The 26,744-nt window shown below is 48.0% G+C and overlaps 1 protein-coding gene across 3 annotated transcripts; it reads left to right on the top strand.

Moving 5' to 3' along the window:
• SPARC (secreted protein acidic and cysteine rich) lies at positions 1–24,958 on the top strand. Of its 3 annotated transcripts, none has more exons than XM_025386856.1 (10): positions 1–294; positions 10,942–11,011; positions 12,487–12,546; positions 13,932–14,019; positions 15,476–15,597; positions 17,426–17,546; positions 19,783–19,916; positions 20,873–21,021; positions 23,155–23,303; positions 23,792–24,958. In XM_025386856.1, exons 2-10 carry the CDS (start codon positions 10,955–10,957, stop codon positions 23,818–23,820), a joined length of 909 nt encoding a protein of 302 aa, XP_025242641.1. In that variant the 5' UTR covers positions 1–294; positions 10,942–10,954; the 3' UTR covers positions 23,821–24,958. The 3 variants fall into 3 exon arrangements, with proteins under 3 accessions (XP_025242641.1, XP_025242640.1, XP_025242639.1); XM_025386855.1 differs by having other exon boundaries at positions 12,484–12,546; XM_025386854.1 differs by having other exon boundaries at positions 12,484–12,546; positions 23,155–23,307.
• Positions 24,959–26,744: the final 1,786 nt, after the last annotated feature.

Here is a 26,744-nt window from a genome sequence, read left to right as displayed (position 1 = left end):
GCAGCCCCGGAACAGATGAGGCAGGCAGGGTTGGGGCGTTTGGTCAGGACAGCCCACCGCAAAAAGAGGAGGAAAGAAATGAAAGACAGAGACAGCTTTGGCTGTGGGAGAAGAGGAGGTTGGGGGAAGGAGGAGACAGGAGGAGGAGGGACTGCGGGGTGGAGGGGAGATAGACCCAGCCCAGAGCTCTGAGTGGTTTCCTGTTGCCTGTCTCTAAACCCCTCCACATTCCTGCAGACCTTCAGACTGCCCGGAGAGCGCGCTCTGCCTGCCGCCTGCCTGCCTGCCACTGAGGTATGTGACCCCCGCCCAGCCTTTCCCTTCTATAGTTGCACCAACCCCAACACCCTAGTTCACGCCGTCAGCTCGTGTGCAAGGGAGGGAAGCTCTGCTGAGGATGCACCTCTCCTCCCGGCTCCATCACGGTTCCCCTTAAGAGCATGGTCCTCGGTCCTGTCTGCCTGTTGCTTTTCAGAAGGTGGACTCACTGTGTAACTTTGTCTTCCCTTATAGGTTTACAGAAAATAATCTCACTATGTCTTCAGGGGAGCATTTCTCACTCTCTGTTTCTCCCTGTGTCTGTCTCTCTGGTTTCGGAGGCTGCCTGCCTGTCCTCTTTGCTCCCTTTGCAAATGTGGCAGCTTCCTCCTTTCCTGGGAATCTGATCCCATCACAGCTGCCACAGGGACCTGGCCAGCAACCGGAGTCTGTCCTCCTGTTCCTTATTCCAGGAGAAGAAACCTCCTAGACTTGGATGTTGGTCAGGGGCTCGGTTTTCCAAAAGGGACTTTGCACGAACAATCATTTGATCTCCGAAAGGCAAAGGGGGAGGCTTCATCATTAATCCCCACCTCTGGGAAGCCTTCTGTTTTCCTCTGATTCTCCTCACTCCCAAACACCACCTTCCGTCCCCCCACATACACAAACTCCAGTGCCGTTCTGCCTGAAATTCTGCTAGGTGTTGCTCCTGTCCTGAGTTCCCTGGGATGGTAAACACAGGCAGTAGCCCTTAGTTTATCTAGATCTGAAGAACCCAGACATCAGATATCGTCAAGCAAGACGTGGGTGTAGTGGGAGGTGGAGTGTGCTGGGGGGGAGATTGTTCTCAGAAGGGGGAAAGGGGGAAGGGAAGAGGGAGAGATTTCCAGGGTCCCCTTCCGTACTCCACCCAAGGCTGGTGTCCAGCCTGTCAGGGTGTCAGGTCTTCGTCAGACAAACTCACTACCTTTCTTCACTGCCACTGGCTCCACGAACTGGCTGTCATGTGGACTTCTTTAGGGAAAGGGACTCCAAGGACTCCAAGGGCAAGGGGGCGCTGGGTTGAGTTATGTGTTCCAGGAATCCCAGTCTGCCCAAAAGGGAACAGAGAGGCATGCATTTTCCTCAGGGAAGGACAGCATTTTTTTCATTAGAGAAAATGTTTTCGCTAGTAATGCTTTAGAGTTAAATTTCTGTATGCCCCAAGTGCTGGTGGTTTAGTGAGAAGCAAAGCAGACGTAGGACACAGGCTTCAGGCATGCATTTTATGTGTGATCTTAGGTAAGTGTTTCACCTGGATTTAGCTTCTCCATCTGTAAAGAAAGAAGGCTGAAACTGAAGGCTCTTTGAGGTGCTTTGTGTCCTCTAAAATATTCAAAGGAAGATTTCTTAACCAGGGTCTATGGAGTGGTCTTTGAATGGGCCTCAAGCCATCTGTAAGCCCCTAAAAATTGTATGCACTGTGTGTGTGTGTGTGTGTGTGTGTGTGTGTGTGTGTGTGTGAGAGAGAGAGAGAGAGAGAGAGAGAGAGAGACAGAGAGAGACAGAGAGAGAGAGAGAATGAATATGGGTGCTCACGACTTTCAGCTTTAAGATATTCTCAAATGGATTAGAGGGCATGACATGGGGATGGAGTGAGGACTGGTAACAAACGTGTGTATTTCCCTTTTAAAAAGGGAGTGGTTGAGGAAAGAGAGAGTTAACTCGCAGCTATCAGCTGCCACATCGACAAAGCCTAGAGCAAAGAGGGGGAGGGAGGGGAAGAAGGGGGTTGCCTGGAGAAGGAATCAACTTTTGAAACTTTCTCCAAGTCCCACCCACCAGAAGGCTCTTCTCTGCCTGACTCACTCTCCCAGGAATGCGAGTTGCCACGGTAACCTTTTTTTCAGGGTCTCTGCCTGCTGGCTGGGAGGGGACGCTCAGAACCCTCCAAGAACATCAGTCTGAACGTACCCCACCCCCAAATTCAAGGACTGCAGCAAATTTTAGGCCCTGCCCTTGTGATCTCTCAGGATTCCGGGGAAGCCTTGGGCCATGATAATCTCCTTGCAAGGGTGTCTGAAGACTTGGGTTTTAGCTCTGGCTGTGCCCTGAAGGTACCATTTGGCCTTGAACTAATACTTCTTTCTGGGCCCCATTCCCTCTACAGTTAAAGAACAGTAACAGCAGCCACCTCTAGAGGGTAGATAGTGTGTGGAAGAAATGGGATAATGCCCAGGGAAGCACAAATTGTGGCGTTCCCTCATAATGCAAAGGGTTTCAGAACTGATGGATTAATGGCATCCAAAGACCTGGTGAAATCATTCTCAGCTTTTTTTTTTACTTTTTTTTTTCCTGGCAGCTCCATTATCTTGGGGTTCACGTAGAACTTCCCTTTACTAGAAGTGCTGACAGGAAAAAGTTTAAAATCATAATATTGTTTACCTTCATTTTGATTTGGGGACCTTCTTGTGTATTTCCCAAGACTGTTGTGCCCTCTATGTAGGAAAAGCATTGGCCAAGGGTACAAAAAAAAAGAAAAAGTGTGTTCTGACTCACAGTGCCTGACATCGGGAAAGACATTTCCTCTCTTGAGGCTGCAGTTTCCCAATCTGTTAAATAGAGGTTCTAAGCTAGATGATCTCCCAGGCACCCTTCTAACTCTAAAGTAAACTTAAATCCCAGATACAGTGTTTATTCGAAGGAATAGTTGGCCTGCATTTCTAACACCCCCTTACTGCACCCCCAGATGAAAAGAAAACAAGAAAGGATGGGCTAGGGGATCTTGGGTTACATAATCATCATGCTGTAATCCTTATCCATCTGTAGAGATTTGTCAACCAATAGTGTGACTGGGGTTTGCTATTCATGAGAACAGCTTTCCTTGCTGAAAACAAGCTATAAATAAGAAAGAATGGTGAAGGAAAGGAAAAGGCTGAGGATGTGAGGTAAACAGTAGAATATTTGGCTTTTGAAGTCATTTAGGTAGGTAGATAAATATGCAGAGATAAACAGGGACAGGTACAAACCCATAGGGCTGAAGAGCATAAACAGTGATTTCATCAACAGGCACCCACTGGCTCAGCTAAAAATAAGTGCCTCATTACAGGAGCAGACACAGAAAGTCATTCACTCACATACTTCTTCCTGGATGACACTGATTTACAAACAAGGTCCAGGAATATATGTTAATGAATGTGAAAATTCTGATCCTCGCCTATTACAGGCTGAAACACACAGATGCTCAGTCAGGCTCTATGTAACTTACACAGACATGCCATCAGGTGTACAAACACACACCACCACTTGTAGTCACACATGGATGGATGGATGTGCACAGTCAAACATTATATGGATCATGACAATGAGACAGAAGTGTAACCTACATATATCACTCTGTGTCTCAGAGAGAGAAAAACTGAGGCTCAGGAAGAGAAAATAATTCACTGGAGGTCACATAGCAAGCTGGAGTCTGAGCCAAACTTCCAGGTGTTTGGACAATTTAGATGTTCACCTTGCCTTCCCCCAATCCCCATTTGTTCAGTTTGGAAACACAGTCATGCACACAAGTCCTGTAGATACTAAGTGGTGAGCAGCACTTTGTCTCTCCCCTTGGCTGGCCTGCAGTGCCTATTCCAGCCCACATGGCTTTGTCATTAGGCCCAAAGGCCCTGCGCGATGTGCCTGTAGGCGGCTGACTGCTTGCTTCTAGCTGGCTCCCTCCCAAACGTCAGTCTCAAATGAAAGAAGAGAAAACCGGCCTTGGGCTTTCAGCAACCCTGAGGACCTTGTTTCTATAGCACAGAACCTGATGCCTCCCTCTCTCCTTCCCTCCCTCCCTCCCAACCCCAATACTGAACCCAGGGACAGCTGGACTCTGCAAGGCCAGGGCCAGCAAGTAGTGACTTGACAGAATTATTTAGAAAAACAGCCTCTCCTCAGCTGGCAGCTTAGACAGGAAATCATCTCTGCTCTCACCCATCAAGCTAAGAGGTTGTTGTCTGTAAGGAAAACATGAACATAGACAACAATTGTTTTCAGAGCTGGTTTCTTTCAGAAACTTGGTATTAACTTCTCTCATTTGGGGATCCCCCTGGGTCATCTTGTGTTAGTCATGGCATTAGGATTTCAGACCTATCAGATTAAAAAAGCAAAGCAAAGTAAACATCTGGATGTTTTTGACAATCTGGAAGTTTGGCTCAGACACCAGCTTGCCGTATGACCTCCAGAGAGGTATTTTCCTTCTCTAAGCCTCAATTTCTCTATCTCTACAATAAGAGACATCACATAGAGGTTTCATGTGGCCTGACAACATCACTAATCCATTGGTAGTGGCTGTCAGAAGAACTGTGTTCAGGATTCTGATGCCTCTCTAGGCTTTAGGGGAAGAGGTCAGGCGATTGATTAGTAATGTCTGCCACATGTGCAGGAGAGGTAGGTGGAGGCCACGTGTTTGCCACATATGCCACATATTTGCTATCTTCGGGATCTCAGAGGCCTTTCCAGATGCAACAGCCTGGACACGTTGACGTTATTTCTCCCCCTTTCATTTGTGGTCACCACGATGCAACAGCGGTCCCCTAGAGGGAGCCAAGGAGGAAGCCCGAAGCTCCACCCCAGCCTCTGCTAGCCACAGTGAAACGTGGCATCTCAGATGTCTTTATGGAATCTCAGGCTGATTCTGGCCCCAAACTCTGGAGCATCTCTGAGCTGCCCCAGAAGCTCTCCAGTCCTAAGTTTTAGCTGCCACACCTTAAAAGTTTCCTTTAGCTTCTTCTCTTCCAACAGGAAATAGAAGTGGAAGCAGGGAGTCAAGGGGCAAGTGGAGAGAGGTAATGCTCTAAAAAGCTTCTGCCTAAGTTGTTCCAGAAAATCAGAGCTGAAAAGAACCTAAGGGACCACCTTGCCCAAGAGTTCCACACTGTGTTCCTAGGAGAAACTACAGATATTCCAATGTATCTTAAGGAATGTCCCTGTGTGTAGAACTCCCTGTCCTCAGTTCCACTCCATTTTTAGCTGCTTTTCTTTTTTGTGGATTTTTTTGAGAGGGAGTTTCACTCTTGTTGCCGAGGCCAGAGTACAGTGGCCAATGGCGCAATCTTGGCTCACTGGAACTTCCGCCTCCCGGGTTCAAGTGATTCTCCTGCTTCAGCCTCCCGAATAGCTGGGATTACAGGTGCCTGCCACCACGCCCGGCTAATTTTTTTGTATTTTTAGTAGAGACGGGGTTTCATCATATTGGCCAGGCTGGTCTCGAACTCCTGACCTCAGGTGATCCAACTGCCTCGGCCTCCCAAAGTGCTGGGATTACAGGCATGAGCCACCGTGCCCAGCCTGCTCTTGTTTTTTAATTTCACACTTATTGATTAAATAGATAATAGTCATTCATATGTTTCAATACATGCTAAAAGATTTCAGCTGTTTGAAATATCGGACTCTGAGGAAGACTTCATTGAAATAAAGGATTTTCTGGCTTACATAATTTTGAGCACTGACCTTAAACAGACAAGCTGGGGGTGTTAGCTCTGGAGGGCAGAGGAGACTCCCCTAAGTTCGCACAGTTAGCTGGGAGACATGCTGACTTGCTCTCAGCTCTCCTGACTTCCACGTCATGAGGCCACCTCTGAGCTGCTATGTCTGTTCCCGGGGGTGTGAGCAGGAGCGCCATTGTAGCTGCATGTGGCCACCTTTCTGGCCTGCCTGGCTTGGTCCCCACGTCAGCAGAGCCCAAGCTCCTTCTGAGTCCCAGCTCCCTGGAGGGCCTGGCTCCTGGCTTCCTTTATTAGCCTCTAGACTTGTTTTCCTCACTTTGGGCTTGTTTACCAGCAACATGTGTTTTTGAAGCCCTTGTTTCCAAGCCAAATAGTGAGAGTGAGATGCTTGGCTGGTATCAGCTGCCGGAGTAAGAGGCCAGCCCTGGGCCTGGTCTTCGTCACTGTATCCTCTGGAGGCTGGACTTATGCAGACCAACAGGGGCAATATGTCCTTTGTTCCACCCAAACACCCCTTTCTCCCTGGGCTTATGAAGCACTGGAATTTTGCACTGAATTCTTTCGGGGGATGGAGATTCTGGGATCCTCAGACTTTAAGATGTTTTTCCCAGCGACGACATTGCTTACCTCTTTATTTGGATTCTCTTGTGTAAATCACCGATGAGCCTTTCAAGATTGGTATGTTGTTTCCATTTTACACATTGGGGAACAAATTGAGGCCCCAAGAGGTAAAGTTGGTTTCTAAAGGTCATACAATTGCTAAGTGGCAGAGCCAGGATTTGAACCTATATAGACTCCAGAGCCCATGAGCTTACCTTTATGCTGTACTGCCTCATAGTTTATTACCACTCTGTCTACCATGGTAGCCACTAGCCACTTTATATTTAAGTTGATTGAAATAGATGGGCATGGTGGCTCATGCCTGTAATCCCACCTCTTTGGGAGGCTGAGGCGGGCAGATCACTTGAGGTCAGAAGTTTGAGACCAGCCTGGGCAACATAGTGAAACCCCATCTCTATCAAAAAAATAGAAAAATTAGCTGGGTATAGTCACATGTGCCTCTGGTCTCAGCTACTCAGGAGGCTGAAGTGGGAGAATCGCTTGAGCCTGGGAGGCAGAGGTTGCAATGAGCTGAGACTGCGCCAACTGCACTCCAGTCTGCGTGACAGAGGGAGACCCTGTCTCAAAAAAAAAAAAAAAAAAGATGTTTTCCACTATTCTCTATTGCAGTATTTCAACAAGGTCTGGGTTAAGTAAGATTTTTAGGACTGTCCTCAGTCCTTTTGTATAAAATTTTAAAATAAAAAAATTGGTTAAAATGAAATACAATTTAAAACTCAGTTCTTCATTTGCGCTGGCAACATTTCAAGCATTCAATAATCACTTGTAACCAGTAGCTATCATAGTGGACCGTGTAGATATAGAATATATTCATCATCTTGGGAAGTCCTGTTGGGTTGCATTACTCCATAAGTTCTTTCCACCCAAATAAGATTTAAAGATGGCAACTCAGTTTCTTTGCTTCACATTCTAAGAGTCTATCATTCTGAGACCCACAGTGCATGATTCTATGATTCTGAGGTATCCCCCCTATTCTAACATTCAGTGGCTTTTTAGCATCCAAGGAGAGCCCAAAGGAGGCCCTTTATGTTTTGAGGGACAAACCTGGGGGCTGGCTGTACTTTTCCATCCTCGGAGTCTTTCCAGAGAGAGAAGTGACCTCAGCTTCAGGTCCTGCTGGCAGCCAAGGACGGATTTTCAGCAGTCTCCAGAGCAAATAAAGGCAAAAGGAAGGGACTCAATGTACGGAACAGGAGGCAGTGAGTGGCGGCCGGGAGGGGGCTAAGACTGTCTGCATTTGATGGCTACCAAGCCAAGGGAAATATGCCTCCTCTTCCTCCCCTGGCCCTGGGCATTTTCCTTCCCAGGAACTCAGGCCAGTTCAAGACCCAACTGAGCCCCATTCAGGTGACCACCTGGGAGTGGGTAACTGCTAAGGGAAATAGTGTGCAGAGGTAGAGACATGCCAGTGGTGGGGTAGGGTTGCATGGGTCCTCACCCTAGTCCTGCCACTCACTCACTGCTATCGGCTGTTGGCAGGTTTCTCCTTTCCTCTAGGCCTTGGTCTTCTCATCTGTACTATTGGGCAGAAAGATGTGGCTTGAGTCCCCAGTGGCATGCTGGATTATGAAAACACCCTGAAAATGATAAATGTATGCATCATCACAGACTAAAGAAATACAAAAGAGGATGTTTTCATTTAATATTGGTCATTTATATGAAGGGAATTTAAATTTTCACCAGGCACACTACACCTAGGTTTGATTGGCAAAGGATCACAGCTGGTAAGTTCTGAATACTGGGTTTCGACACTGTGCTCTGACCTTGCTGGGGTGACTGTTATACTCCATTAGCTTTGCAGGATGGACACAGGCCTCTTTGGTCAGTGGTGGTTTAGAGAGCCTCAGAGAGGTATCCTGTGGGAAGCAGGGAGTATGGCTGTGCATCTGGAATAGTTCAGCCGCTTCCCTTCCCTCCCATCTCATCATCTGGGGGAAAAGCACTCTGGGACTGGTGGTGTAGCACTGGGTACTGGGCAGGACCCAAATTTTGTGTTTGTTTTTACAGTTTTCTTCCAAAACTTTGAGGGAGTATTCCAAGATTTTGCATTCTGTTCTTAACAGTCTCTCTGTATTTCTCCCCCACTCCCACCTGTCTGAGCATAATTCCTATCAGGCTCACCCCAACTCCATGAGCGAGAACGCTTGCCTGTTTGGAGAGGGCCTGAATGTTGCATGACTTTGGACAAGTGCTTCCTCCCTCTCAACCTCAGACTCCCCATTAGGACTCTGGGACTAAGAACCCTTCCATGACTGTCTGCCTCCTTCCCAGCATTGTCAGAAGGCTCTAGGAGACAGTGCTTTAGAAACTATGAAGCAGCACTATAAGACTTAGAGTTATTTTTCTCTTCTGGCTGCAACAGCAGGGATGAGGGTGGCAAGGGAGGGTGAGTGTGCAGCTGGAAAAGGAATTCAGGAAGATGGGGAGGCAGGATAGACGGAAGAGCTGCCCAGCGAAACCTTCCCCTGGTCACAGGGAAGCATGGTTACACTGCTCATGTGCAGGACACAGACTCAGGGAAATGTCTGTCTTCCTGTCTTTCTAATCTGAAGCTTACTACATTTCCAGTCCTAGCTGGGCTATTTCTTCAATAACATGACTTCCCTGTCATTGTAACTCAGACAGGGTGACTTTGTTTTGTTTTGTTTTAGCTGCCATTTCACTTTGATCCTTCGACTTCAAACTGTCTCAGAAAGTCCTTCCTTGATGTTTTCTTTTCTGTTCCATTTGTCCTGAGCCACATGCAGGAGTTATTTATGTTGCGTCTTCCAAAAGGGGAAGTAAGAAGGGAGATTTTTCCACTTAAGCCTGGGGAACAAGTGAACAACTGTGTGAGGGGAGGAACATTCCACAAGCTGCCTCCAAAGGGAAGACTAGACTCCTCTGGGAGTTGGGGTCATTGTAAAGCAATACCAAACCCCCAGGTCCTTTAAATTTCTGTTAGTTTTATTTCATTCACTCCATGCAATAGGGGGTGAGGTTTTGTGTCTCTTTAATTCCAAGAAAGGACCATTATGAAGTCGGCCCTTCCTCTGCCTGTTTCTGCTTCCCAAATGCTATAGTACAAGTGAAGCCAAATGATCCCAGAGGAGATGATATGTGTCAAGACCAGAATGTTCTTGGGGTGTTTTAAGAGCCTTTTAAGGACCGAGGCTGCCACTTCAAAGTTCACGTAGTCTACCCCTTTCAATTGATAGATGGGGGAACCAAGGTCTAGAGAGACCAAAAGACTTAACCGGTACATCAAGATACTATTGTGGTAGAACAAGAACTCCTGGCATTTAATTTCAAGCTGAGTGTTCTTCTCCATGATGCCAGGTTACCTCCCACCACCATTTGGTCAGTTGAGAAGTCTTGGAAGAATTAAGGGATGATGAGCCTGACAGGGAGGTTTTGGGAGAAAAAAGATGGAAGACATGGCCATTGTTGTTCCTGACTGGAAGACTATGTGTGGGTAGAGAGAGCAAGTTTGTTCTTTGTGGCTGCAGGGGAGGCAGGGTAGACAGATCAGAAGGTTTGAGGGAGGCAGATTTAGATCAGTAAAAGAAAGAACTTTCTAAAGTCACTTAAAAATGAAAAGCCATTTAGTTAGCACAAGAAATGAAGTGTCTCTACCACAGAGCCTCTGTTAGGAATGGCATTTTGGTTTTGAATCCTCAGAGGAGATGCTGCTCCAACATCCCTTATAGTCATGAGAGTATTAGAGTCTAGAGCTTGCCATTTAGAGAATGAGGCCTTAACAGTTACCAGAACAGGGATATTTTCAAGATCTCAACACATCCCCTCTGCAACACATGGAAGCATCTGGATGGTTTCCTTACAGTACTAAAGAACTGCTGTCCCTTCTGGGTAGAATGGAGAAAAATGTGGCCACCCTCAAGTTTCCATGGGTTACATTCCAAGGCTATTGTTCTTTGTTTTAGTATGTGGATCTCATTGTCTCAAACTGGCAAGAACTTGCTGCCTATTAACTTCTCCCACTGCAGAGGGAGTAGGAAGGAGGGGGAGGAGGCCACAGAGAAGGAGGAGGAGAGATTGGGTTTAGGGAAAAAAATAATTTTAGAATATCAGGGATTGAAGGGACCTTGAAGATGGTCTGGTTTGGCATTGCCCAAACTTAGCTAATTAGCCCATCACCTTAGTTGAATCACTTTTTTAAAACTTTAATAAATGTATTATGAAAGCAGATTTTATATCATTACCATAAATGGAAAACTCTGTGTACCTTTGTCATAAATAGAAGGAAACTGTAAAAACAAACACATAAAAAAAAAAACAAAAACAGCAACTTTATTCAGTTCCAGCTGGATATAATTTCCCGTGGAAGCTCTGAGCTGGAGGCCTGTTCTCTCTGTTAAAAAAGGAGATAGATGAGTATAAAGGAGGAGTTCAAGATATCTTAGCACCAAACTGAGACTTTCTTTTCATATAAGCAGAATTGAAAGAATATTAAATGGAACCAACTTCCTCTCATGTTTTTCACTACCATTTAACTTGTACCATCTAACATTATCTTGCACACATCAGGAATTCAGAAATCTCAATCAGGAAGTCTCACCCTCACTGAACTCTCAATCTCTCCTCCCCATAGGGTTCCCAGCACCATGAGGGCCTGGATCTTCTTTCTCCTTTGCCTGGCCGGGAGGGCCTTGGCAGCCCCTGTAAGTACCTAAATATCGTATCTTCCTGTTTTCATTCCTACCACCAGCTCCAGGGGTTCTGAGCCTGCCAGCCCTGGATGCTGAAAGGGAACAGGGACTTCCCCATTTGAAGTTAGTTGTCTTTTTTTTTTTTTTTAAGATTTGTTTTTCTTAAGTTAATAAGCTCAGGAGAAAAACTGGGATGAGGACCATTGGGTGATGCTTCAGAGAAGAGACAGTTCCATGTAATGTTAGCTAAACTTCTTAGTAGTCAGAGCCTCCCAGCAATGAACTAGGATTGCTTTAGAAGGAAATGACCTCTTTGTCATATGAGGAATTCAAGCAGGCAGGAGACGGGATGTGGGGGATTGCTGGTAGGGGTGGTGTTAGAAGAGATTCAAGCTATAGAGAGAGGAACATGTTGGCTTCTGAAACAGCGAGGGTTGTTTTGTTGTAAGCAACCGTTCAATCTAACTAAATTGGTGGAGGAGGGGAAGATACAGAGGTCGATTATAATACTAAAGGCCTTGGGAGGACTGGAAAAGGGCAAATCTAGGCTTTGGGAGTTAAGAACTAATGGACAGTCTCTGAGATGTTGCTATCTGAATGAATCAACTCCAGCAATTTTCACATCTTGAGAGAATGTGCCAAGAAGATTTTTAAAAATTCAAAAAATGAGAGCCAATCTGGCTGAGCTTGGGTCCTGAGGCAACATCTTGGCCAGGGAAGGGTGGGGCCTCTTGATTGACAGACAGCTTCTCCAAGCATTACATGCAGAGGACAGGAGTAGTTATCCACAGCCCATCTGGAAGCCTTCACCAGGAGAGGAGGAAGAAGCAGGGCAGGCAAAAAGTGCAATTTCTTTCAACCTGTGATCCCCTCATCTTTTCTTCACTAAGAAGTGGGAGTGATGGCAGACTTTGGCAATCTTGATCAGGCTGGTAGATGGAGGCAAAAGTTTCTCAAAGTTGGCTTTAAGTTTTGAAGCAGCCCCAGCCACCTAGGGACCTCAAAGTTGTGTGTTTTCTTGCTTTCTCCTACTCCAAGTTGAAATGGCAAGAAACATTGCCTAATAATAATAGTAATATCAGACTGTGAGGAAGATGATGACATCTGTTAAAATTCACAGTGTCATCCCCTCTGGATGTCAGTTTTCCTATCTGTAAAGTGAGGGAATTGATCTGGATCAGTGATTTTCAGACTTTATAAGAATCAAAGCAGCAGAAATACTTTTCCAAGCTAAATCTTAGGTAGACACCTTGGATATAAAATACATAAAATGAGAGCTGCTTAAGCGTTCCACGGTGCTCACATGACTGGCTCCTTCTTTGTCCTGTCCCTCACCCATGGCAGTCCGTGAGACACAACTTTGGGGATCTCCAGTGAGCTGCTCTCCAAGCCCCCCCTAGCCTGTATCTCAGGCCACTGGCACTTTGGAGGTGAAGCTGGCCTCATTCCTGACCCCCCTAAACCCTACTTTCTCTTTCCAACAGCAGCAAGAAGCCCTGCCTGATGAGACAGAGGTGGTGGAAGAAACTGTGGCAGAGGTGACCGAGGTATGTGGGCAGTGACCACAGCCCCTTAGCCCCTCTCTACCTGTTTCTGTGCCCTGAGAAATTAGGGCAGGTGCTGTGGGTCTCAGTGCTAGAGTGGGGCGTTCATCTCCGTGTACACACATAGCATCGATGCAAACCCTGAGTATCCCCCACATCCTGACACACTCCTGAATGCTTCCCAAACCTTCAACAGAACCCTACGTTTGGGGGCCAAGACCTTAAACTTTTTGTTTTTTAAGCTGTGGAACAACTGTTCTTCCATGTTTACCCACAGTTTCCCCAAACATAAAACAGAGGAGGGCGGGTGCTGTGGCTGATGCCTATAATCTCAGCACTTTGGGAGGCCGAGGCAGGCGAATCACAAGGTCAGGAGTTCGAGACCAGCCTGGCCAACATGGTGAAACCCCATCTCTACTAAAAATACAAAAAAATAGCTGGGCGTGGTGGCGTGTGCCTGTAATCCCAGCTACTCAGGAGGCTGAGGTAGGAGAATCGCTTGAACCCGGGAGGCAGAGGTTGCAGTGAGCCAAGATCTCGCCACTGTACTCTAGCCTGGGTGACAGTGCAAGACTCAGTCTCAAAAAATAAAAAATAAAAAAATAAAAACCACACACACACACACACAGAGGAAAGGGGAGATGCTTGGGTGTGACTGGCAGGGGTGGAGGCTTGACACCCTCTTGTGAACATAGGTCTCAGTCAAGTCATAGGTCTTAGAAAGTTTATTTTGCCAAGGTTAAGGATGAGCCCATGACACAGCCCCAGGAAGTTCTGAGACATGTGCCCAAGGTAGTCGGGAGTCCGGTTTGCTTCTATACATTTTAGGGAGACATGAGACATCAATCAATATGTCTAAGTTGTACATTGGTTCAGTTCACTAAGGCAAGACAACTTGAGAAGTACGGGCTTCCAGGTTAGAAGAAGATAAGAGACAAATGGTTGCATTCTTTTGAGTCCTTGATCAGCCTTCCCTTGAATACACAATTTAATCTGGCTCAGTGAATCTGCATTTTTACATAAACAATAGGGGAGAGGAAGCAATCAGATAAGCATTTGTCTCAGGTGAGCCTCAGAGGGACGACTGCATAGAATAGGAGGCGGGTTTGTCCTGTGCAGTTCCCAACTTGACTTTTCCCCTTAGCTTACTGATTTTGGGGTCCAAGATATATTTTCCTTTCACGCTCTCTTTCCCTAACACCCCTGGTGGCCTCTAAGGCAGCTCAACAGAATCCCAGGCATACTGCGAAACGCAACAGGCCTATAGATTAAATCTGGATTCCTAACCCTGCATTTGTGCTTTCTGTGACCTGGAACCCTTCAGCTACCCTTATGGGTCTGGGATGGGAGTGGGGACCATTTTACCCATTCTCCTCTCTCAATTCCAGGTATCTGTGGGAGCTAATCCTGTCCAGGTGGAAGTAGGAGAATTTGATGACGGTCCAGAGGAAACCGAAGAGGAGGTGGTAGCTGAAAGTACGTCCCTTCCCTGTGACTTGGCACATCCAAGCTGCCCTTGGCTGCCTGGGTCTGGGGCATGAGGACAGCCTACATGAGGCTCCTTCCAGCAGAAATGCAGGGTGGGGTCCTCAGTGGCTATGGAGGAAACACAGCTTTGACTTAATAACTGGGGAACTGCGGCACTCAGTCCCCTGGGATCTGGGCAAGATCGGTTTCCAGGCCATGCATGTGTGTGGTAGGAAGGAGAGTTCTCCAGCTGAAAATGGCCTTTTCCCCTCATAGCTCTTTGCCCTGAGTCCAAAGCTGAGTTTCCCAGTCCCACGGAGGTTGCTGATCACATCAGGTCGCCAAAATCCCCCATTGCTTCTGTCTCAGCCCGTGCCCCACAGAGGAATAGATCTGAGAGAAGAGATCAGGAACTTGCACACTCATAAGCTCATTCTATTTCACACAACCCAAGGAAACGAGGTCCTGAGGAAATGCAATCTGACATAAACCATACCATGCTATCCGTGCGTTAGTGCCCTGGGAGAGAAATGACCTAGGGGCTCTGGCTGCAGCCCTAGGTGCAAGGCATTTGTACCCAAGGGGTTAAAAGCATGGACTTTGGAAGCAGTCCAACCAAGTTTTGAACCTAGGTTTCTCCACGCCAGCTTGCTTAGCATCGCAGAGCCTCAGTCTCTCATCTCTCATATAGGGCTGATGAAGACAGCAGAACCTCATTCCAGGGCTGTCAGAAGGTTTACAGACAAGCTGAGTAGGTATCCACTAAAGGATTATTAAAACACCCAAAATAAAGCATCGCTAGGTAAAGGCCACATTAAGCTCTCATCCTGAGGGGATAGTTAATGGTATTCGATCTAGCTGGGCACAGGGTTTCTGTTGGAACAGAGGGTTGTCTACTGAGTCATGTTCCTTCCCGCCTCCACGCCCACCTCATCCGGTGTTTACCAGGCTCTATTCCGGTGTTTACCAGGCTCTATTGTCTAGCGTGGACCCTGGGGCTTTTCTCCCTTGTCCTTTACAGCTGCTTAAGTCTGTTTTGTTGGGCCTCACCGCTCCCTGGCTCAGTGTCAACAGCTGACTTCTAAGCCATTCTAGAAAGCCTATTCTGGAATCCAGAAAAGCCTCACTGTGATTGTTCAGTGGAGACCCAGGAACACAATGGTTGCTTCAATCTTCGGGAAAGTCATATGGCATCTAGTGTTTTTGGGTCCCAGACTGAGCTTCCAGCCCCCCAAAAGGGCCTGACCTCTATCTCGAGCTAAACCTCTAATCCCCAGCTGAACCAGCTGCTCCCCTAAATGCTGACTGCAAGGCTCAGTGTAAGAGCAGGCAGGACTCAGGGCCGCCCAAAGCCCAGAGTAGGGGCCACAGCCAAGGACTGTCAGCCCTGAGATCTGTCCAGGTAGGATGGGGGTAGATGTGCTAGTCCAGGTGATGCTGAGTCCCTTGTTTTTCTGCCCTACAGACCCTTGCCAGAACCACCACTGTAAACACGGCAAGGTGTGCGAACTGGATGAGAACAACACCCCCATGTGTGTGTGCCAGGACCCCACCAGCTGCCCGGCCCCCATTGGCGAGTTTGAGAAGGTGAGGGCTGAGAGACAGGGGCGGGGGTAGGGATTGGGCACTTTGGAATACAGGATATCTGCTCAGGAAACTGTCGGCTTGGTGGTTCTATGGGGGCAGCGCCAGTCTCAGAAGTCCCCTTACTAGACCTAGTCCCAGCAGGAAAGAGGGGATGAGTCAGAGTGCTCTGCCTGGCACTGGATCTTTCCAGTAACCAGCAAGACTTTAACAGCACCAACAGGTTCCAAGTCCTATGCCAGACTCTAGAGCTAAGAGTATAAGAGCATCAGCAAAGAATCAGGTCCAAAAATACAGGTTCTGGGGCCAAACCGAAGGCTGACTTCAAACCTCATCTCCATCACTTGTTAACTGTGAGATTTCAGCTAAGTTGCCAGACTTTTTCAGGTCTCAGTTTTCTCACGTCCAAAGAGAGGATAAAAATAGTCTTTAACTCATAGAAGTGTTGTGGACATGTACCAGAAAATGCTTGGTACATAACAAGTATCCAATAAATGCTACTTATTTTTAAATTATTTCTCAAATATGTCCCTTCTCTCCAATAGGACCCATCCCTCCATCCATCCATCCATCCATCCATCCATCCATCCATCCATCCATCCAAGTAAATATTTTTTGAGTGCCTGCTCCTGCCCACCATCATGCAAGTGGCAGTCTCTCTCATGGCAACAAATCTGGGGCCAGCATTGTTCCTACAGCCTCCCATCTGGCTTCTCCCTCTTCAGTTTCTCCAGAGACTACATAGCCTCTGGGCTCCACATTTTAATATCATTGTTAACATTTTCCTCCTCCTCACCCTTCCCCACTCCCAATGCCCAGTCACCAGTGCCCATCAGTTCTCCCTCTGCAGTGACATATAAGCTATACTAAGCAAGTACAGACAGGATGTTCAACACAGGCTCCCCTCCTCCTAACACAACTACTTACAGCCACTGCCCTCGTCCAGCCCTCAACATCCCTGCTTGGCCACCCCTATGTTCAGAGATTGACTAGGACTCCAGTGGCTCAGCATACAGTTGTACTCACAGCTAAGGTTTAGTACAGCGACATATTCAGGATATACAGCTGGATCGTAAGGGAAAAAGACACAGGAAGAGTCTGGAGGAATCTGGGTGAAGACTGACTTACTCCCATGAGGGGTCATCAGAGTGCATTCTTACCCCAGCTACAAAGATGCAACCACATATGAGTGATGTTTCTGTCCAGGGAAGCTCATTAGAGACTCAGCACCCAAAGTTTTAATTGGAGGCTGGTCACATAGGTACCCTTTGCCTAGCATGCACCAGAATTTCACACTTCCAGAAGGAAAGCAGATGTTCAGCATGAACCAGATTGTTTGTACAAACAGTCCAGGCATAGTGAGCCACTCTTATCAGTTAGGGAAATATTTACAACAGTGCAGGGAACTGTTTCCCGGCTAAGTTCCCAGACACCAGCCACAGGCTGACCTTACAAGCAGGCCTTTCTAAGGGTAACAGTTCCAGGCCTGCTATGTTAACTCTTCTTTGAACACTCTTGTTTCTCTCCCATTCCCATCTTTAACTTTCTCTTCAAGTATCTTCCAGGATTTTTTTCCCCTGTGTCTTAGACCTGACTCAGTCATGCCTCTGCTCAAAGACCATCGATGGCTCTCAGCCTGGGCTGAGCATTGACCTGGGAACCCAAAGAGTGGATTTGTGTCCCAGCCCTACCACAACCCACTGTATGGCCTCGGGCTAATGACATTCCTTGCTTAACCCTCGATGTTCCCATCTCTGAAATGCACAAGGATAGTGGTATCAGCTAAGGGCTGTGGGAATGAAGGAGGGGGTGCTCTGTGCTTTGCCAACAGGTGTGCAGCAATGACAACAAGACCTTCGACTCTTCCTGCCACTTCTTTGCCACAAAGTGCACCCTGGAGGGCACCAAGAAGGGCCACAAGCTCCACCTGGACTACATCGGGCCTTGCAAATGTGAGTGTCCTTGGGCCCTTCCAGACTCCTGTCTTGGGGAGAGAGCTCTGAGCTGGCACTGATGCTGGCTCTGCCACCCCCATGCTGGGTGATCTTGGGCAAATCTCTTTCCCTTTCTGAGTCTCAGCATCCCCGTTTATAAACTGAGGTAATCGTCTATGAGTCGGCTCCTCTCAACTCTGAGGTCAGGGTACTTTCTGGGGAAGGACTGAGCGACTATGGAAGGTCAGCATCAGGGAGGGTTTCTGGAGTGTCTCACTAGCATTGGAGACAACCGCGTTTCATTTCTCTAACGAGGAAGAAGTTCTTCTCTAAGGCTAACTTGCATCTTTCTTGCTTCAACACTATAAAGCAAACATGATGTTTGACCTGGGCCTACAAAATATTTTGAAAATATCTGAATTTGAATGCTTTAAAATAAGGGTTATGCCTGTCAGTTTGCTTTGGGCCCTGTTATTCGGTACTGTCATATCATCATCCTTTTACTCCATTACATTCCTATCTGCCCTCTGAAGAGGGAGGATAAGCGCCCTCTTCCAGAAACCTGGGAGCCCGTTGTCTGGGGAAGGATGCCAGGGTGTGGTCTGATCTTTGGTTAGTGACCCCAGCTACAGACTCAGTGGGGCCAGGTCCCTTGTTCAGCATCCTCCCTGTCATGGGAGACCTCCAAGACCACACCTGCTCCCACTCCAAGGCAACATCCACACTGTGGGTCTTGTACATTCTGGCCCGATGGCAATGAGGACAGCCACTCACCCACCTCAGGTGCACAGGGTGCAGAAAAGTACGTAGGGGAAACAAAGTTCTCCTCATGGGGCCCCAGGTGTGAAATTGAGAAGGTACAGAGTAGAGAAGCAGGGTTGGGGGAAGAAGCATGGGTAGGAAGTCCCTGGGCAGTGAGACTAGAGTGCCTGTCTTAAGGAGCCTTTACGAAGTGCCTTTGCTTTCCCTGAGGCATGTTGCCCACTCACTCCAACTCCTAAGGTTTTTATCACCAGATGTTCTCTCCCAGCCCCCAGCTAATAATGAAGGTAGCCTCACAGAGGGGACTTTCCATGGTCCAGTGATGAGGGAAGAGCAGACCCTAAGCCCCCGGGCGACCACAGTGCCCTGGCTGCTGGATGGGGCTCTGACAGTGTGGCCTTGAGCAAGTCCCTTCTCTCCATGCTGACCTCTAACAAGTCCAGTACGAAGTGTGAACTTCGGTCAGGTGCGGTGGCTCACGCCTGTAATCCCAGCACTTTGGGAGGCCGAGGTGGGCAGATCACAAGGTCAGGAAATCGAGACCATCCTGGCTAACATGGTGAAAACCCGTCTCTACTAAAAATACAAAAACATTAGCTGGGCATGATGGCGGACACCTGTAGTCCCAGCTACTCGGGAGGCTGAGACAGGAAAATGGCGTGAACCCGGGAGGCGGAGCTTGCAGTGAGCTGAGATCGCGCCGCTGCACTCCAACCTGGGCAACAGAGCCAGACTCCGTCTCAAAAAAAAAAAAAAAAAATTAGCTGAGTATGGTGGCACATGCCTGTAGTCCCAGCTACTCAGGAGACTGAGGAGGGAGGATTGGTTGAGCCCAGGAGGCCGAGGCTGCAGTGAGCTGTGATTGTGCCACTGCACTCCAGCCTGGGCAACAGAGTGAGATGCTATCTCAAAAAAAAAAAAAAGAAAAGTAAAGAAAAAGAAAAGTGTGGACTTGGATGAAATCTTTGGGTCCGACATTTGTGATTCTAAGTTCCAAAGACCAGGTTGGAATCATTTCTAAGAAGATTCTGGTGGTTACACGTTCCTGATTCCTCTACTCCCCACTCCCTGCCAAGCTGGGCCTGTGGATAGATGTGATCCCTCAGCCTCCCGGCTTCAAACACCTGCCAATGGTTGACATGAACAACATAAGCCATCTCAGCTAGAATCACACCCAAAGCCCAGCACCCAGTAAGGTGCAGGAGCCATCAGGAACCATCCGTTTCCCTGATCTGAGGAGATCAGGCTGAGAAAGCAGCAGCCATGCCTTTGCACAATGCATTTTTAGAGCATTCTTCCCATACATAATCTCCTCTGCTCTTTGTCCTGTGAAGAAACTGTGGCCCAGAAAGGTTGAGCCACTGTGCCAAGGCCACCAATGCAGGTGGTGTGTGTGGGGGCCCTGGGGTGGGGAGCACGGCCCAGGCAGCTGGTTGGCTCTCGGCAGGGAGAGTCAGGGTCTGTGCTGACCACCCCTGTGTTTGGAACCTAGACATCCCCCCCTGCCTGGACTCTGAGCTGACCGAATTCCCCCTGCGCATGCGGGACTGGCTCAAGAACGTCCTGGTCACCCTGTATGAGAGGGATGAAGACAACAACCTCCTGACTGAGAAGCAGAAGCTGCGGGTAAGTGTCGTCTCTGGCCCTGCTGGCCCTGTGCTGGCGAAGATCCAGTCCCATTCCTAGAACTGGGCCCCCAACTGCACAGTGGCATCCTGCTCTGGAGCGTGCATTCACCCCCAAGCACCAGGACACATACTTCTCTTCCCGCCTTTGGAGGCTGGTGGTGCACATTAACATCTTAGATCGCTGAGAAGTCCTGCGGCAGAGACCTGCTCCCTTTGCTTAACTTAGCATTAAACAAAAGAGACACAAACAGCCCTGTTCCTTTTTCCTTTGGAGTCTGTGGATCTTAAACTTTAAAGAGCATACTACGTACCCCAGGATGCTGATAAAATGCAGATTCCTTGGTCCCACCTCAGGCCACTGAAACAGTGTCTCTAAAAAGCAAGGCCTAAGAAGCTGCATTCTAAATACCCCCTAGGTGATTTATGTTTATTTTATTTTTTTGAGGCAAAGTCTCACTGTGTTGCGAGGCTGGAGTGCAGTGGTGCGATCTCGGCTCGCTGCAACCTCCACCTCCCGGGTTCAAGTGATTCTCCTGCCTCAGCCCCCCGAGTAGCTGGGACTACAGGCACGCCACCACGCCTGGGTAATTTTTGTATTTTTAGTAGAGACGGAGTTTCACTATGTTGGTCAGGCTGGTCTCAAAACTATTGACCTCAGGTGATCTGCCTGCCTCAGCCTCCCAAAGTGGGATTACAGGCGTGAGCCAGTGTGTCCGGACTTCTCCAGGTGATTTTGATGTGGGTAGCTATATGGCGAATTCTTTGAGATCATCCCAGGCTTCTGTTTTTGTGAATGAGATGCTGGTACCCATCTATGACACCTCCTTCCCCTCATTGTGAGCTTTGGTCTAGCTAGTCTCTGCCTGCTCTGGCCTTCTGGCAGGGGTGGGAGGGCCAGACTGGCCCAGACAATCTCCGTGGACCTCTTGTCACACACGGTCTCTACTCCCTCAGGTGAAGAAGATCCATGAGAATGAGAAGCGCCTGGAGGCAGGAGACCACCCCGTGGAGCTGCTGGCCCGGGACTTTGAGAAGAACTACAACATGTACATCTTTCCTGTGCACTGGCAGTTCGGCCAGCTGGACCAGCACCCCATTGATGGGTAAGACCCCAGACCCTAGAGTGGACAGAGCCATGACTCCAGGCTGGCAGGTGCGCTAGCTAGGGCCAGAAAGCCTCTCAGCAGCCTATGCTGCTTCTAGCCCTGGCATCCACAGTTTGCCTGGGGATTGGAGCAGAAAGATGAGGCATCTGGAGAAAAGATGTGGACTTGGGAGAAAGAAACCAATAAGACACTCTCATGCTGAGGTGAAAGTCAGTAGGAGCTCAAAATAGCTCCATAATCCTGCAAGTACTAGGCGTGGATATCTGGATAATGAAGTAGTGTGAGTTAGGAAGGAGTACCAGGCTCCAAGGGGTGGCAGGGGACAAGGTGGTGTCAGCCATATGCTTCCTGTCCTTCAGCAGAACATCCAGAGGCAGTGCAGCCACCTGGTACTGTCTAAGCCCTCTCCTAAGGCCCAGCCCCAACAGGGCGCAACTGACCCTGGAAGTTATCCAAAAAATCCCATCTATTTTGCGAGCCCCCAGTTTGAGGACTCTTGTCCCTTGTCTAAATGAGTTATGAGGCACTTGCAACGGCACTGCAGAACAAGCAGGCAGCTGGTCAGTTAGCAAATGCTTACTGAGTATGCATTTTGTGCCCTGCACTATTCTAGGCAGGGGATTGAGCAGCAATCAGATCTGGCATGGTCCTTGCCCTTATGGACTCATACTCTGTTCATAACCCTGTCACTACCTTCTGAACTTTTCTTGTGGTGATGAAGTGAGAGCTCCTTCATTGCTCCAGATAGAGCAAGCACACCTGCACCTTCCCAGAGTTGTTTTTACTTTGTCCTTGGGTTGTGGAAGCAGAGCATCACACACAGCAGAAAGGAAGAGTGCCCTACTCACATACCCAGGGAACCGCCTCTCTAGGGTTTTCACCCCTTGCTCTTTATCCAGCCCGTGTGCCTGGAGTCCGCCAACCCTGCCAGCGATCCCAAGGGCTGGGGTCTCCTGAGCTCTGGGAATCTCCCGGCCACTTCTCTCCCAGGCTCTTGCCATGGCTGGGATCCAACTGAGTCACTCATTGTGGCAGGGAGGGGAAAAGTCAAGGGGGAACATCTGGAGCTCAGGCAAAGCAATTGGATCCCACTGCAACAGAGGGCCTGGAGGGAGGCTTCCAGATGGGGTGCAAGGACTGCACATCTGGGAAAGGGCTCCAGCCTAGGCAAGGGGACCCACTTCTTCCTCCTCCCATCCCAGGGCTGTAGGTGACCTTGCCTGCATCCCTGCCCCTCCCTGGGCCTCGGTTTTCCACCAGTACAATGAAGGGGAGGAGAAGGTTCCTATCAGTTCAAACATTGTGTGACTTGTTTGGTGAGCTGGGTGGGGCTGGGAGGTCTAGAGGTTAAGAAGACAACTGGAGTCATATTGTTCCCTGGAGATCCTTGGCGGGGAGAGTGTTTTAGGGACAAGTAGTTGGGGGCTCTGGGGAACAAAGAAAAAAATTATACACATGCTCTGGAGTCTAAGGCCAGCAGGGAGAATAGGGAGGGAGGACAGTGGGAGAGACATCCAAAGGACCTCCCTCTCAGACATTACAGGATACACAAGTAAAGCTCTATGAAGATGGTTAGAGCTCCCATTAACCCTCACTGCCAATCCCAGTCCCTTTCCGCATTCCTTCCCAGACGGCAGCACTGTCACCAGATTGGTGTATCTTTTTAGACCTTTACTAGGCATTTATAGTTATATAAATGTGTGTCCATAGACAATATACAGGGTTGTGTCATGCCAGATTTTGATCTACCCATAGCAGAAGTGCTGAATTTTGATTTTAAGTTTCTGTGCCCCCAGTTCTCAGCCAATTGGGAAACAGTCAAACACACCAAAAAGACCTTTGTTTTTGAGCCCATGAAACCGTAGAACTGGAAGGGCTGTTAGTAATTACGGCTAACTCCTCCTCTTTGCTGGAAGGAGAAACTGAGGTTCCGAATGGGGCACTGCTGTTCTCTGAGTCTCAGAGCAGTCAGTGGCTGAGCTGGGGGTAGACCTGGGATTCTGGCTTTTTGTCCTGCTTTAAATATCCTTTCCTCCACGCTCTGGGGCAGGCTAACTCCCCGGTTGCCTCCCTAGGCTGGGTGTGGAGCTTTTCCATGCCTCAGGCCCTCTCCTGCCTTCTTCCCTGCAGGTACCTCTCCCACACCGAGCTGGCCCCACTGCGCGCTCCCCTCATCCCCATGGAGCACTGCACCACCCGCTTTTTCGAGACCTGTGACCTGGACAATGACAAGTATATCGCCCTGGATGAGTGGGCCGGCTGCTTCGGCATCAAGCAGAGTGAGTGTCTGAGCAAAGGAGCAAGGGGCATGGGCAGAAGCACTGCTCCCAGGGTTCTGGCTTGTCATCCTCACATTCTCTGATCTCTTGGTCTGTCTGTTGTCTGTCCTCTCTGCCTGTCTCTGCTCTGTCTGCCTATTTGACTCCGGTTTGTTGGGCATCTTCCTGATCCTTCTCTGTCCATCCGACTGTCTCTCTCTCTTTCCCTTCCTCCAGCGTTAGCACTCACCCTGTGCTAAACACTATTTTGGGAACTGGCAGGCACACAGAGAGGAAACAGGAAGTGTAACTTGGCAGCGTGTGTAAGAGACAGGGAAAGGCCAGAGACAGGGAGAGCGAGGTTCCTCCGTCACTGACTTCCTGGGTGACCTTGGACGGCCACCTAGACCCCTGTCCCTGGGGATGGGTGGGAGTCCACCAACTCCTTGGGAAGTGCGTCATCATCGACACAGCCTTATTTTTAACCCTGATCTTTTCTTGCTTTGCAGAGGATATCGACAAGGATCTTGTGATCTAAATCCACTCCTTCCGCCGTACCGGATTCTCTCTCTTTAACCCTCCCCTTCCTGTTTCCCCCAATGTTTAAAATGTTTGGATGGTTTGTTGTTCTGCCTGGGGACAAGGTGCTAACATAGATTTAAGTGAATACTTTAACGGTGCTAAAAATGAAAATTCTAACCCAAGACATGACATTCTTAGCTGTAACTTAACTATTAAGGCCTTTTCCACACTCATTAATAGTCCCATTTTTCTCTTGCCATTTGTAGCTTTGCCCATTGTCTTATTGGCACATGGGTGGACATGGATCTGCTGGGCTCTGCCTTAAATACACATTGCAGCTTCAACTTTTCTCTCTAATATTCTGTTTGAAACTAATACTCACCGAGTCAGACTTTGTGTTCATTTCATTTCAGGGTATTGGCTGCCTGTGGGCTTCCCCAGGTGGCCTGAAGGTGGGCAAAGGGAAGTAACAGACACACGATGTTGTCAAGGATGGTTTTGGGACTAGAGGCCCAGTGATGGGAGAGGTCCCTGCAGAACCCACCAACCAGAACGTGGTTTGCCTGAGGCTGTCACTGAGAGAAAGATTCTAGGGCTGTGTTATGAAAATATAGACATTCTCACATAAGCCCAGTTCGTCACCATTTCCTCCTTTACCTTTCAGTGCAGTTTCTTTTCACACTAGGCTGTTGGTTCAAACTTTTGGGAGCATGGACTGTCAGTTCTCTGGGAAGTGGTCAGCGCATCCTGCAGGGCTTCTCCTCCTCTGTCTTTTGGAGAATCAGGGCTCTTCTCAGGGGCTCTGGGGACTGCCAGGCTGTTTCAGCCAGGAAGGCCAAAATCGAGAGTGAGATGTAGAAAGTTGTAAAATAGAAAAAGTGGAGTTAGTGAATTGATTGTTCTTTCCCCGCATTTGGATGACTGTCATAAGGTTTTTAGCATGTTCCTCCTTTTCTTCATTCTCCCTTTTTTTCTTCTATTAATTAAGAGAAACTTCAAAGTTAATGGGATGGTCGGATCTCACAGGCTGAGAACTCGTTCACCTCCAAGCATTTCATGAAAAAGCTGCTTCTTATTAATCATATGAACTCTCACCATGGTGTGAAGAGTTTCACGAATCTTTCAAAATAAAAAGTAATGACTTAGAAACTGCCTTCCTGGGTGATTTGCATGTGTCTTAGTCTTAGTCACCTTATTCTCCTGACACACAAACACATGAGCATACATGTCTACACACGACTACAAAAATACAAACCTTTGCAAACACATTATTATGCTTTCACACACACACACCTGTGCACACACACTGGTATGTTTACACACAGGGAGTGTATGGTTCCTGTAAGCACTAACTTACCTGTTTTCATTTAATGACCTGTGGTTTAACCCTTTTTATCACTACCACCATTATCAGCACCAGACTGAGCAGCTATGTCCTTTTATTAATCACGGTCGTTCGTTCATTCATTCATTCATTCATTCACAAAATATTTATGATGTACCTACTCTGTACCAGGTCCCATGCCAAGCACTGGAGACACAGTTATGGCAAAGTAGACAAAACATTTGTTCTTTTGGAGCTTAGAGTCCAGAGGAATACATTAAATAATGACACAACCAAATATAAATTGCAAGATGTCACAGGTGCAATAAAGGGAGAGTAGGAGAGACCATGAGTGTGTGTAACAGGAGGACACAGCATTAATCTAGTGCTGTACTGTTCCGTACGGCAGCCACTACCCACGTATAACTTTTTAAGATTTAAATTTAAATTAATTAACATTCAAAATGCAGCTCCCCAATCACACCAGCAACATTTCAAGTGCTTGAGAGCCAGGCATGATCAGTGGTTACCCTATTGAGCAGGTCAGATGTAGAATATTTTCATCATCACAGAAAGTTCTATTGGACAGTGCTCTTCTAGATCATCATTAAGACTACAGAGCACTTTTCAAAGCTCGTGCATGTTCGTATTTTGTGTCATATGTGTCATATTTTGAGCTGGTGTTTTGAGACTCCCCTTAGAGAAACAGACCCAAAAAATGCGCTCAATTGCAGTGGGCCACATACCTGGATCTCCAGATGTCATTTCCCATCTCTTAAGTTATGTTAACATTACTCAAATAATAAAAGCTCCTAAAAAATCAAACTGTATTCTGGTATTCTCTTCTACACAATGGGAGGGAGAGCAGTAGGAGAGATCTGTCCATTTGGTCCTGGCCATTTGAGGAATGCAAGCCCAGCACTAGTCTCATAATCTCTAGGAATCTGTGGAGAGATGAATTAAAGTAAATTTCAGCATTGGCTCATTCAGTCATTTGGCAACATTCATCAGGTACCTGCAGTGTGTTAGGGGGTCTTACGAGTAGGCAGCGTGCATGATCCTTGCTCCCCTGGAGCTTTCTAACATTCTAGCAGGCAGACCATACATAAGCTTGCAATACTGTTTCTGATAAAAACATGTGCTGTAAAGGAAATAAAGCAGGGAACTCTCATGGAAAATGACTTGGACCGACTGCTCCTTCAGGTAGGTGGGAGATATAACATTTGCCCTATGAACTGAATGATGCACTCTGTCCCGGTGGTCAGCCCGGGACAGATCATACATGGAATACACGTTACTATCACAGTAGCTCTGCCAACAACTTACTGACATTCAGGGAGCTTGGGTGACTTGGTCATGTGATGAGGCACTGAAAAAGGGGGAGAACTGGAACCCAGAGCTTCCTCCCTCATATCTGGATGTTTCCCTATAGGGAGCGCCACAGTTTTCAAAAAAACCTCAGCATCAAAGAGCCATGCTGTATGAATCAGCTCAGGGCCCTGGGAGGACAGGGTAGGGCTGCATGCCCTGCTAGCTTCAGCAAAATTAATCGGCTGAGTTAACAGGGACCGTCAGAATCCAGAACCCTTAAGGGCAGAGCTTCTATAACTTCCTTC

The sequence above is a fragment of the Theropithecus gelada genome, chromosome 6 (assembly GCF_003255815.1).
Source record: "Theropithecus gelada isolate Dixy chromosome 6, Tgel_1.0, whole genome shotgun sequence".
Taxonomy (NCBI): Eukaryota; Metazoa; Chordata; class Mammalia; order Primates; family Cercopithecidae; genus Theropithecus; species Theropithecus gelada.
This window is presented reverse-complemented; position numbering and strand designations above follow the sequence as displayed.

Excerpts from the sequence above, each read along its gene's own strand:
- SPARC (XM_025386854.1), top strand. The coding sequence starts at position 10,955 with ATGAGGGCCTGGATCTTCTTTCTCCTTTGCCTGGCCGGGAGGGCCTTG. Across the intron at positions 19,917-20,872 it reads CTGAGAAGCAGAAGCTGCGG|GTGAAGAAGATCCATGAGAA; the intron begins GTAAGTGTCGTC and ends CTACTCCCTCAG. Across the intron at positions 23,308-23,791 it reads TTCGGCATCAAGCAGAGTGA|AGGATATCGACAAGGATCTT; the intron begins GTGTCTGAGCAA and ends CTTGCTTTGCAG.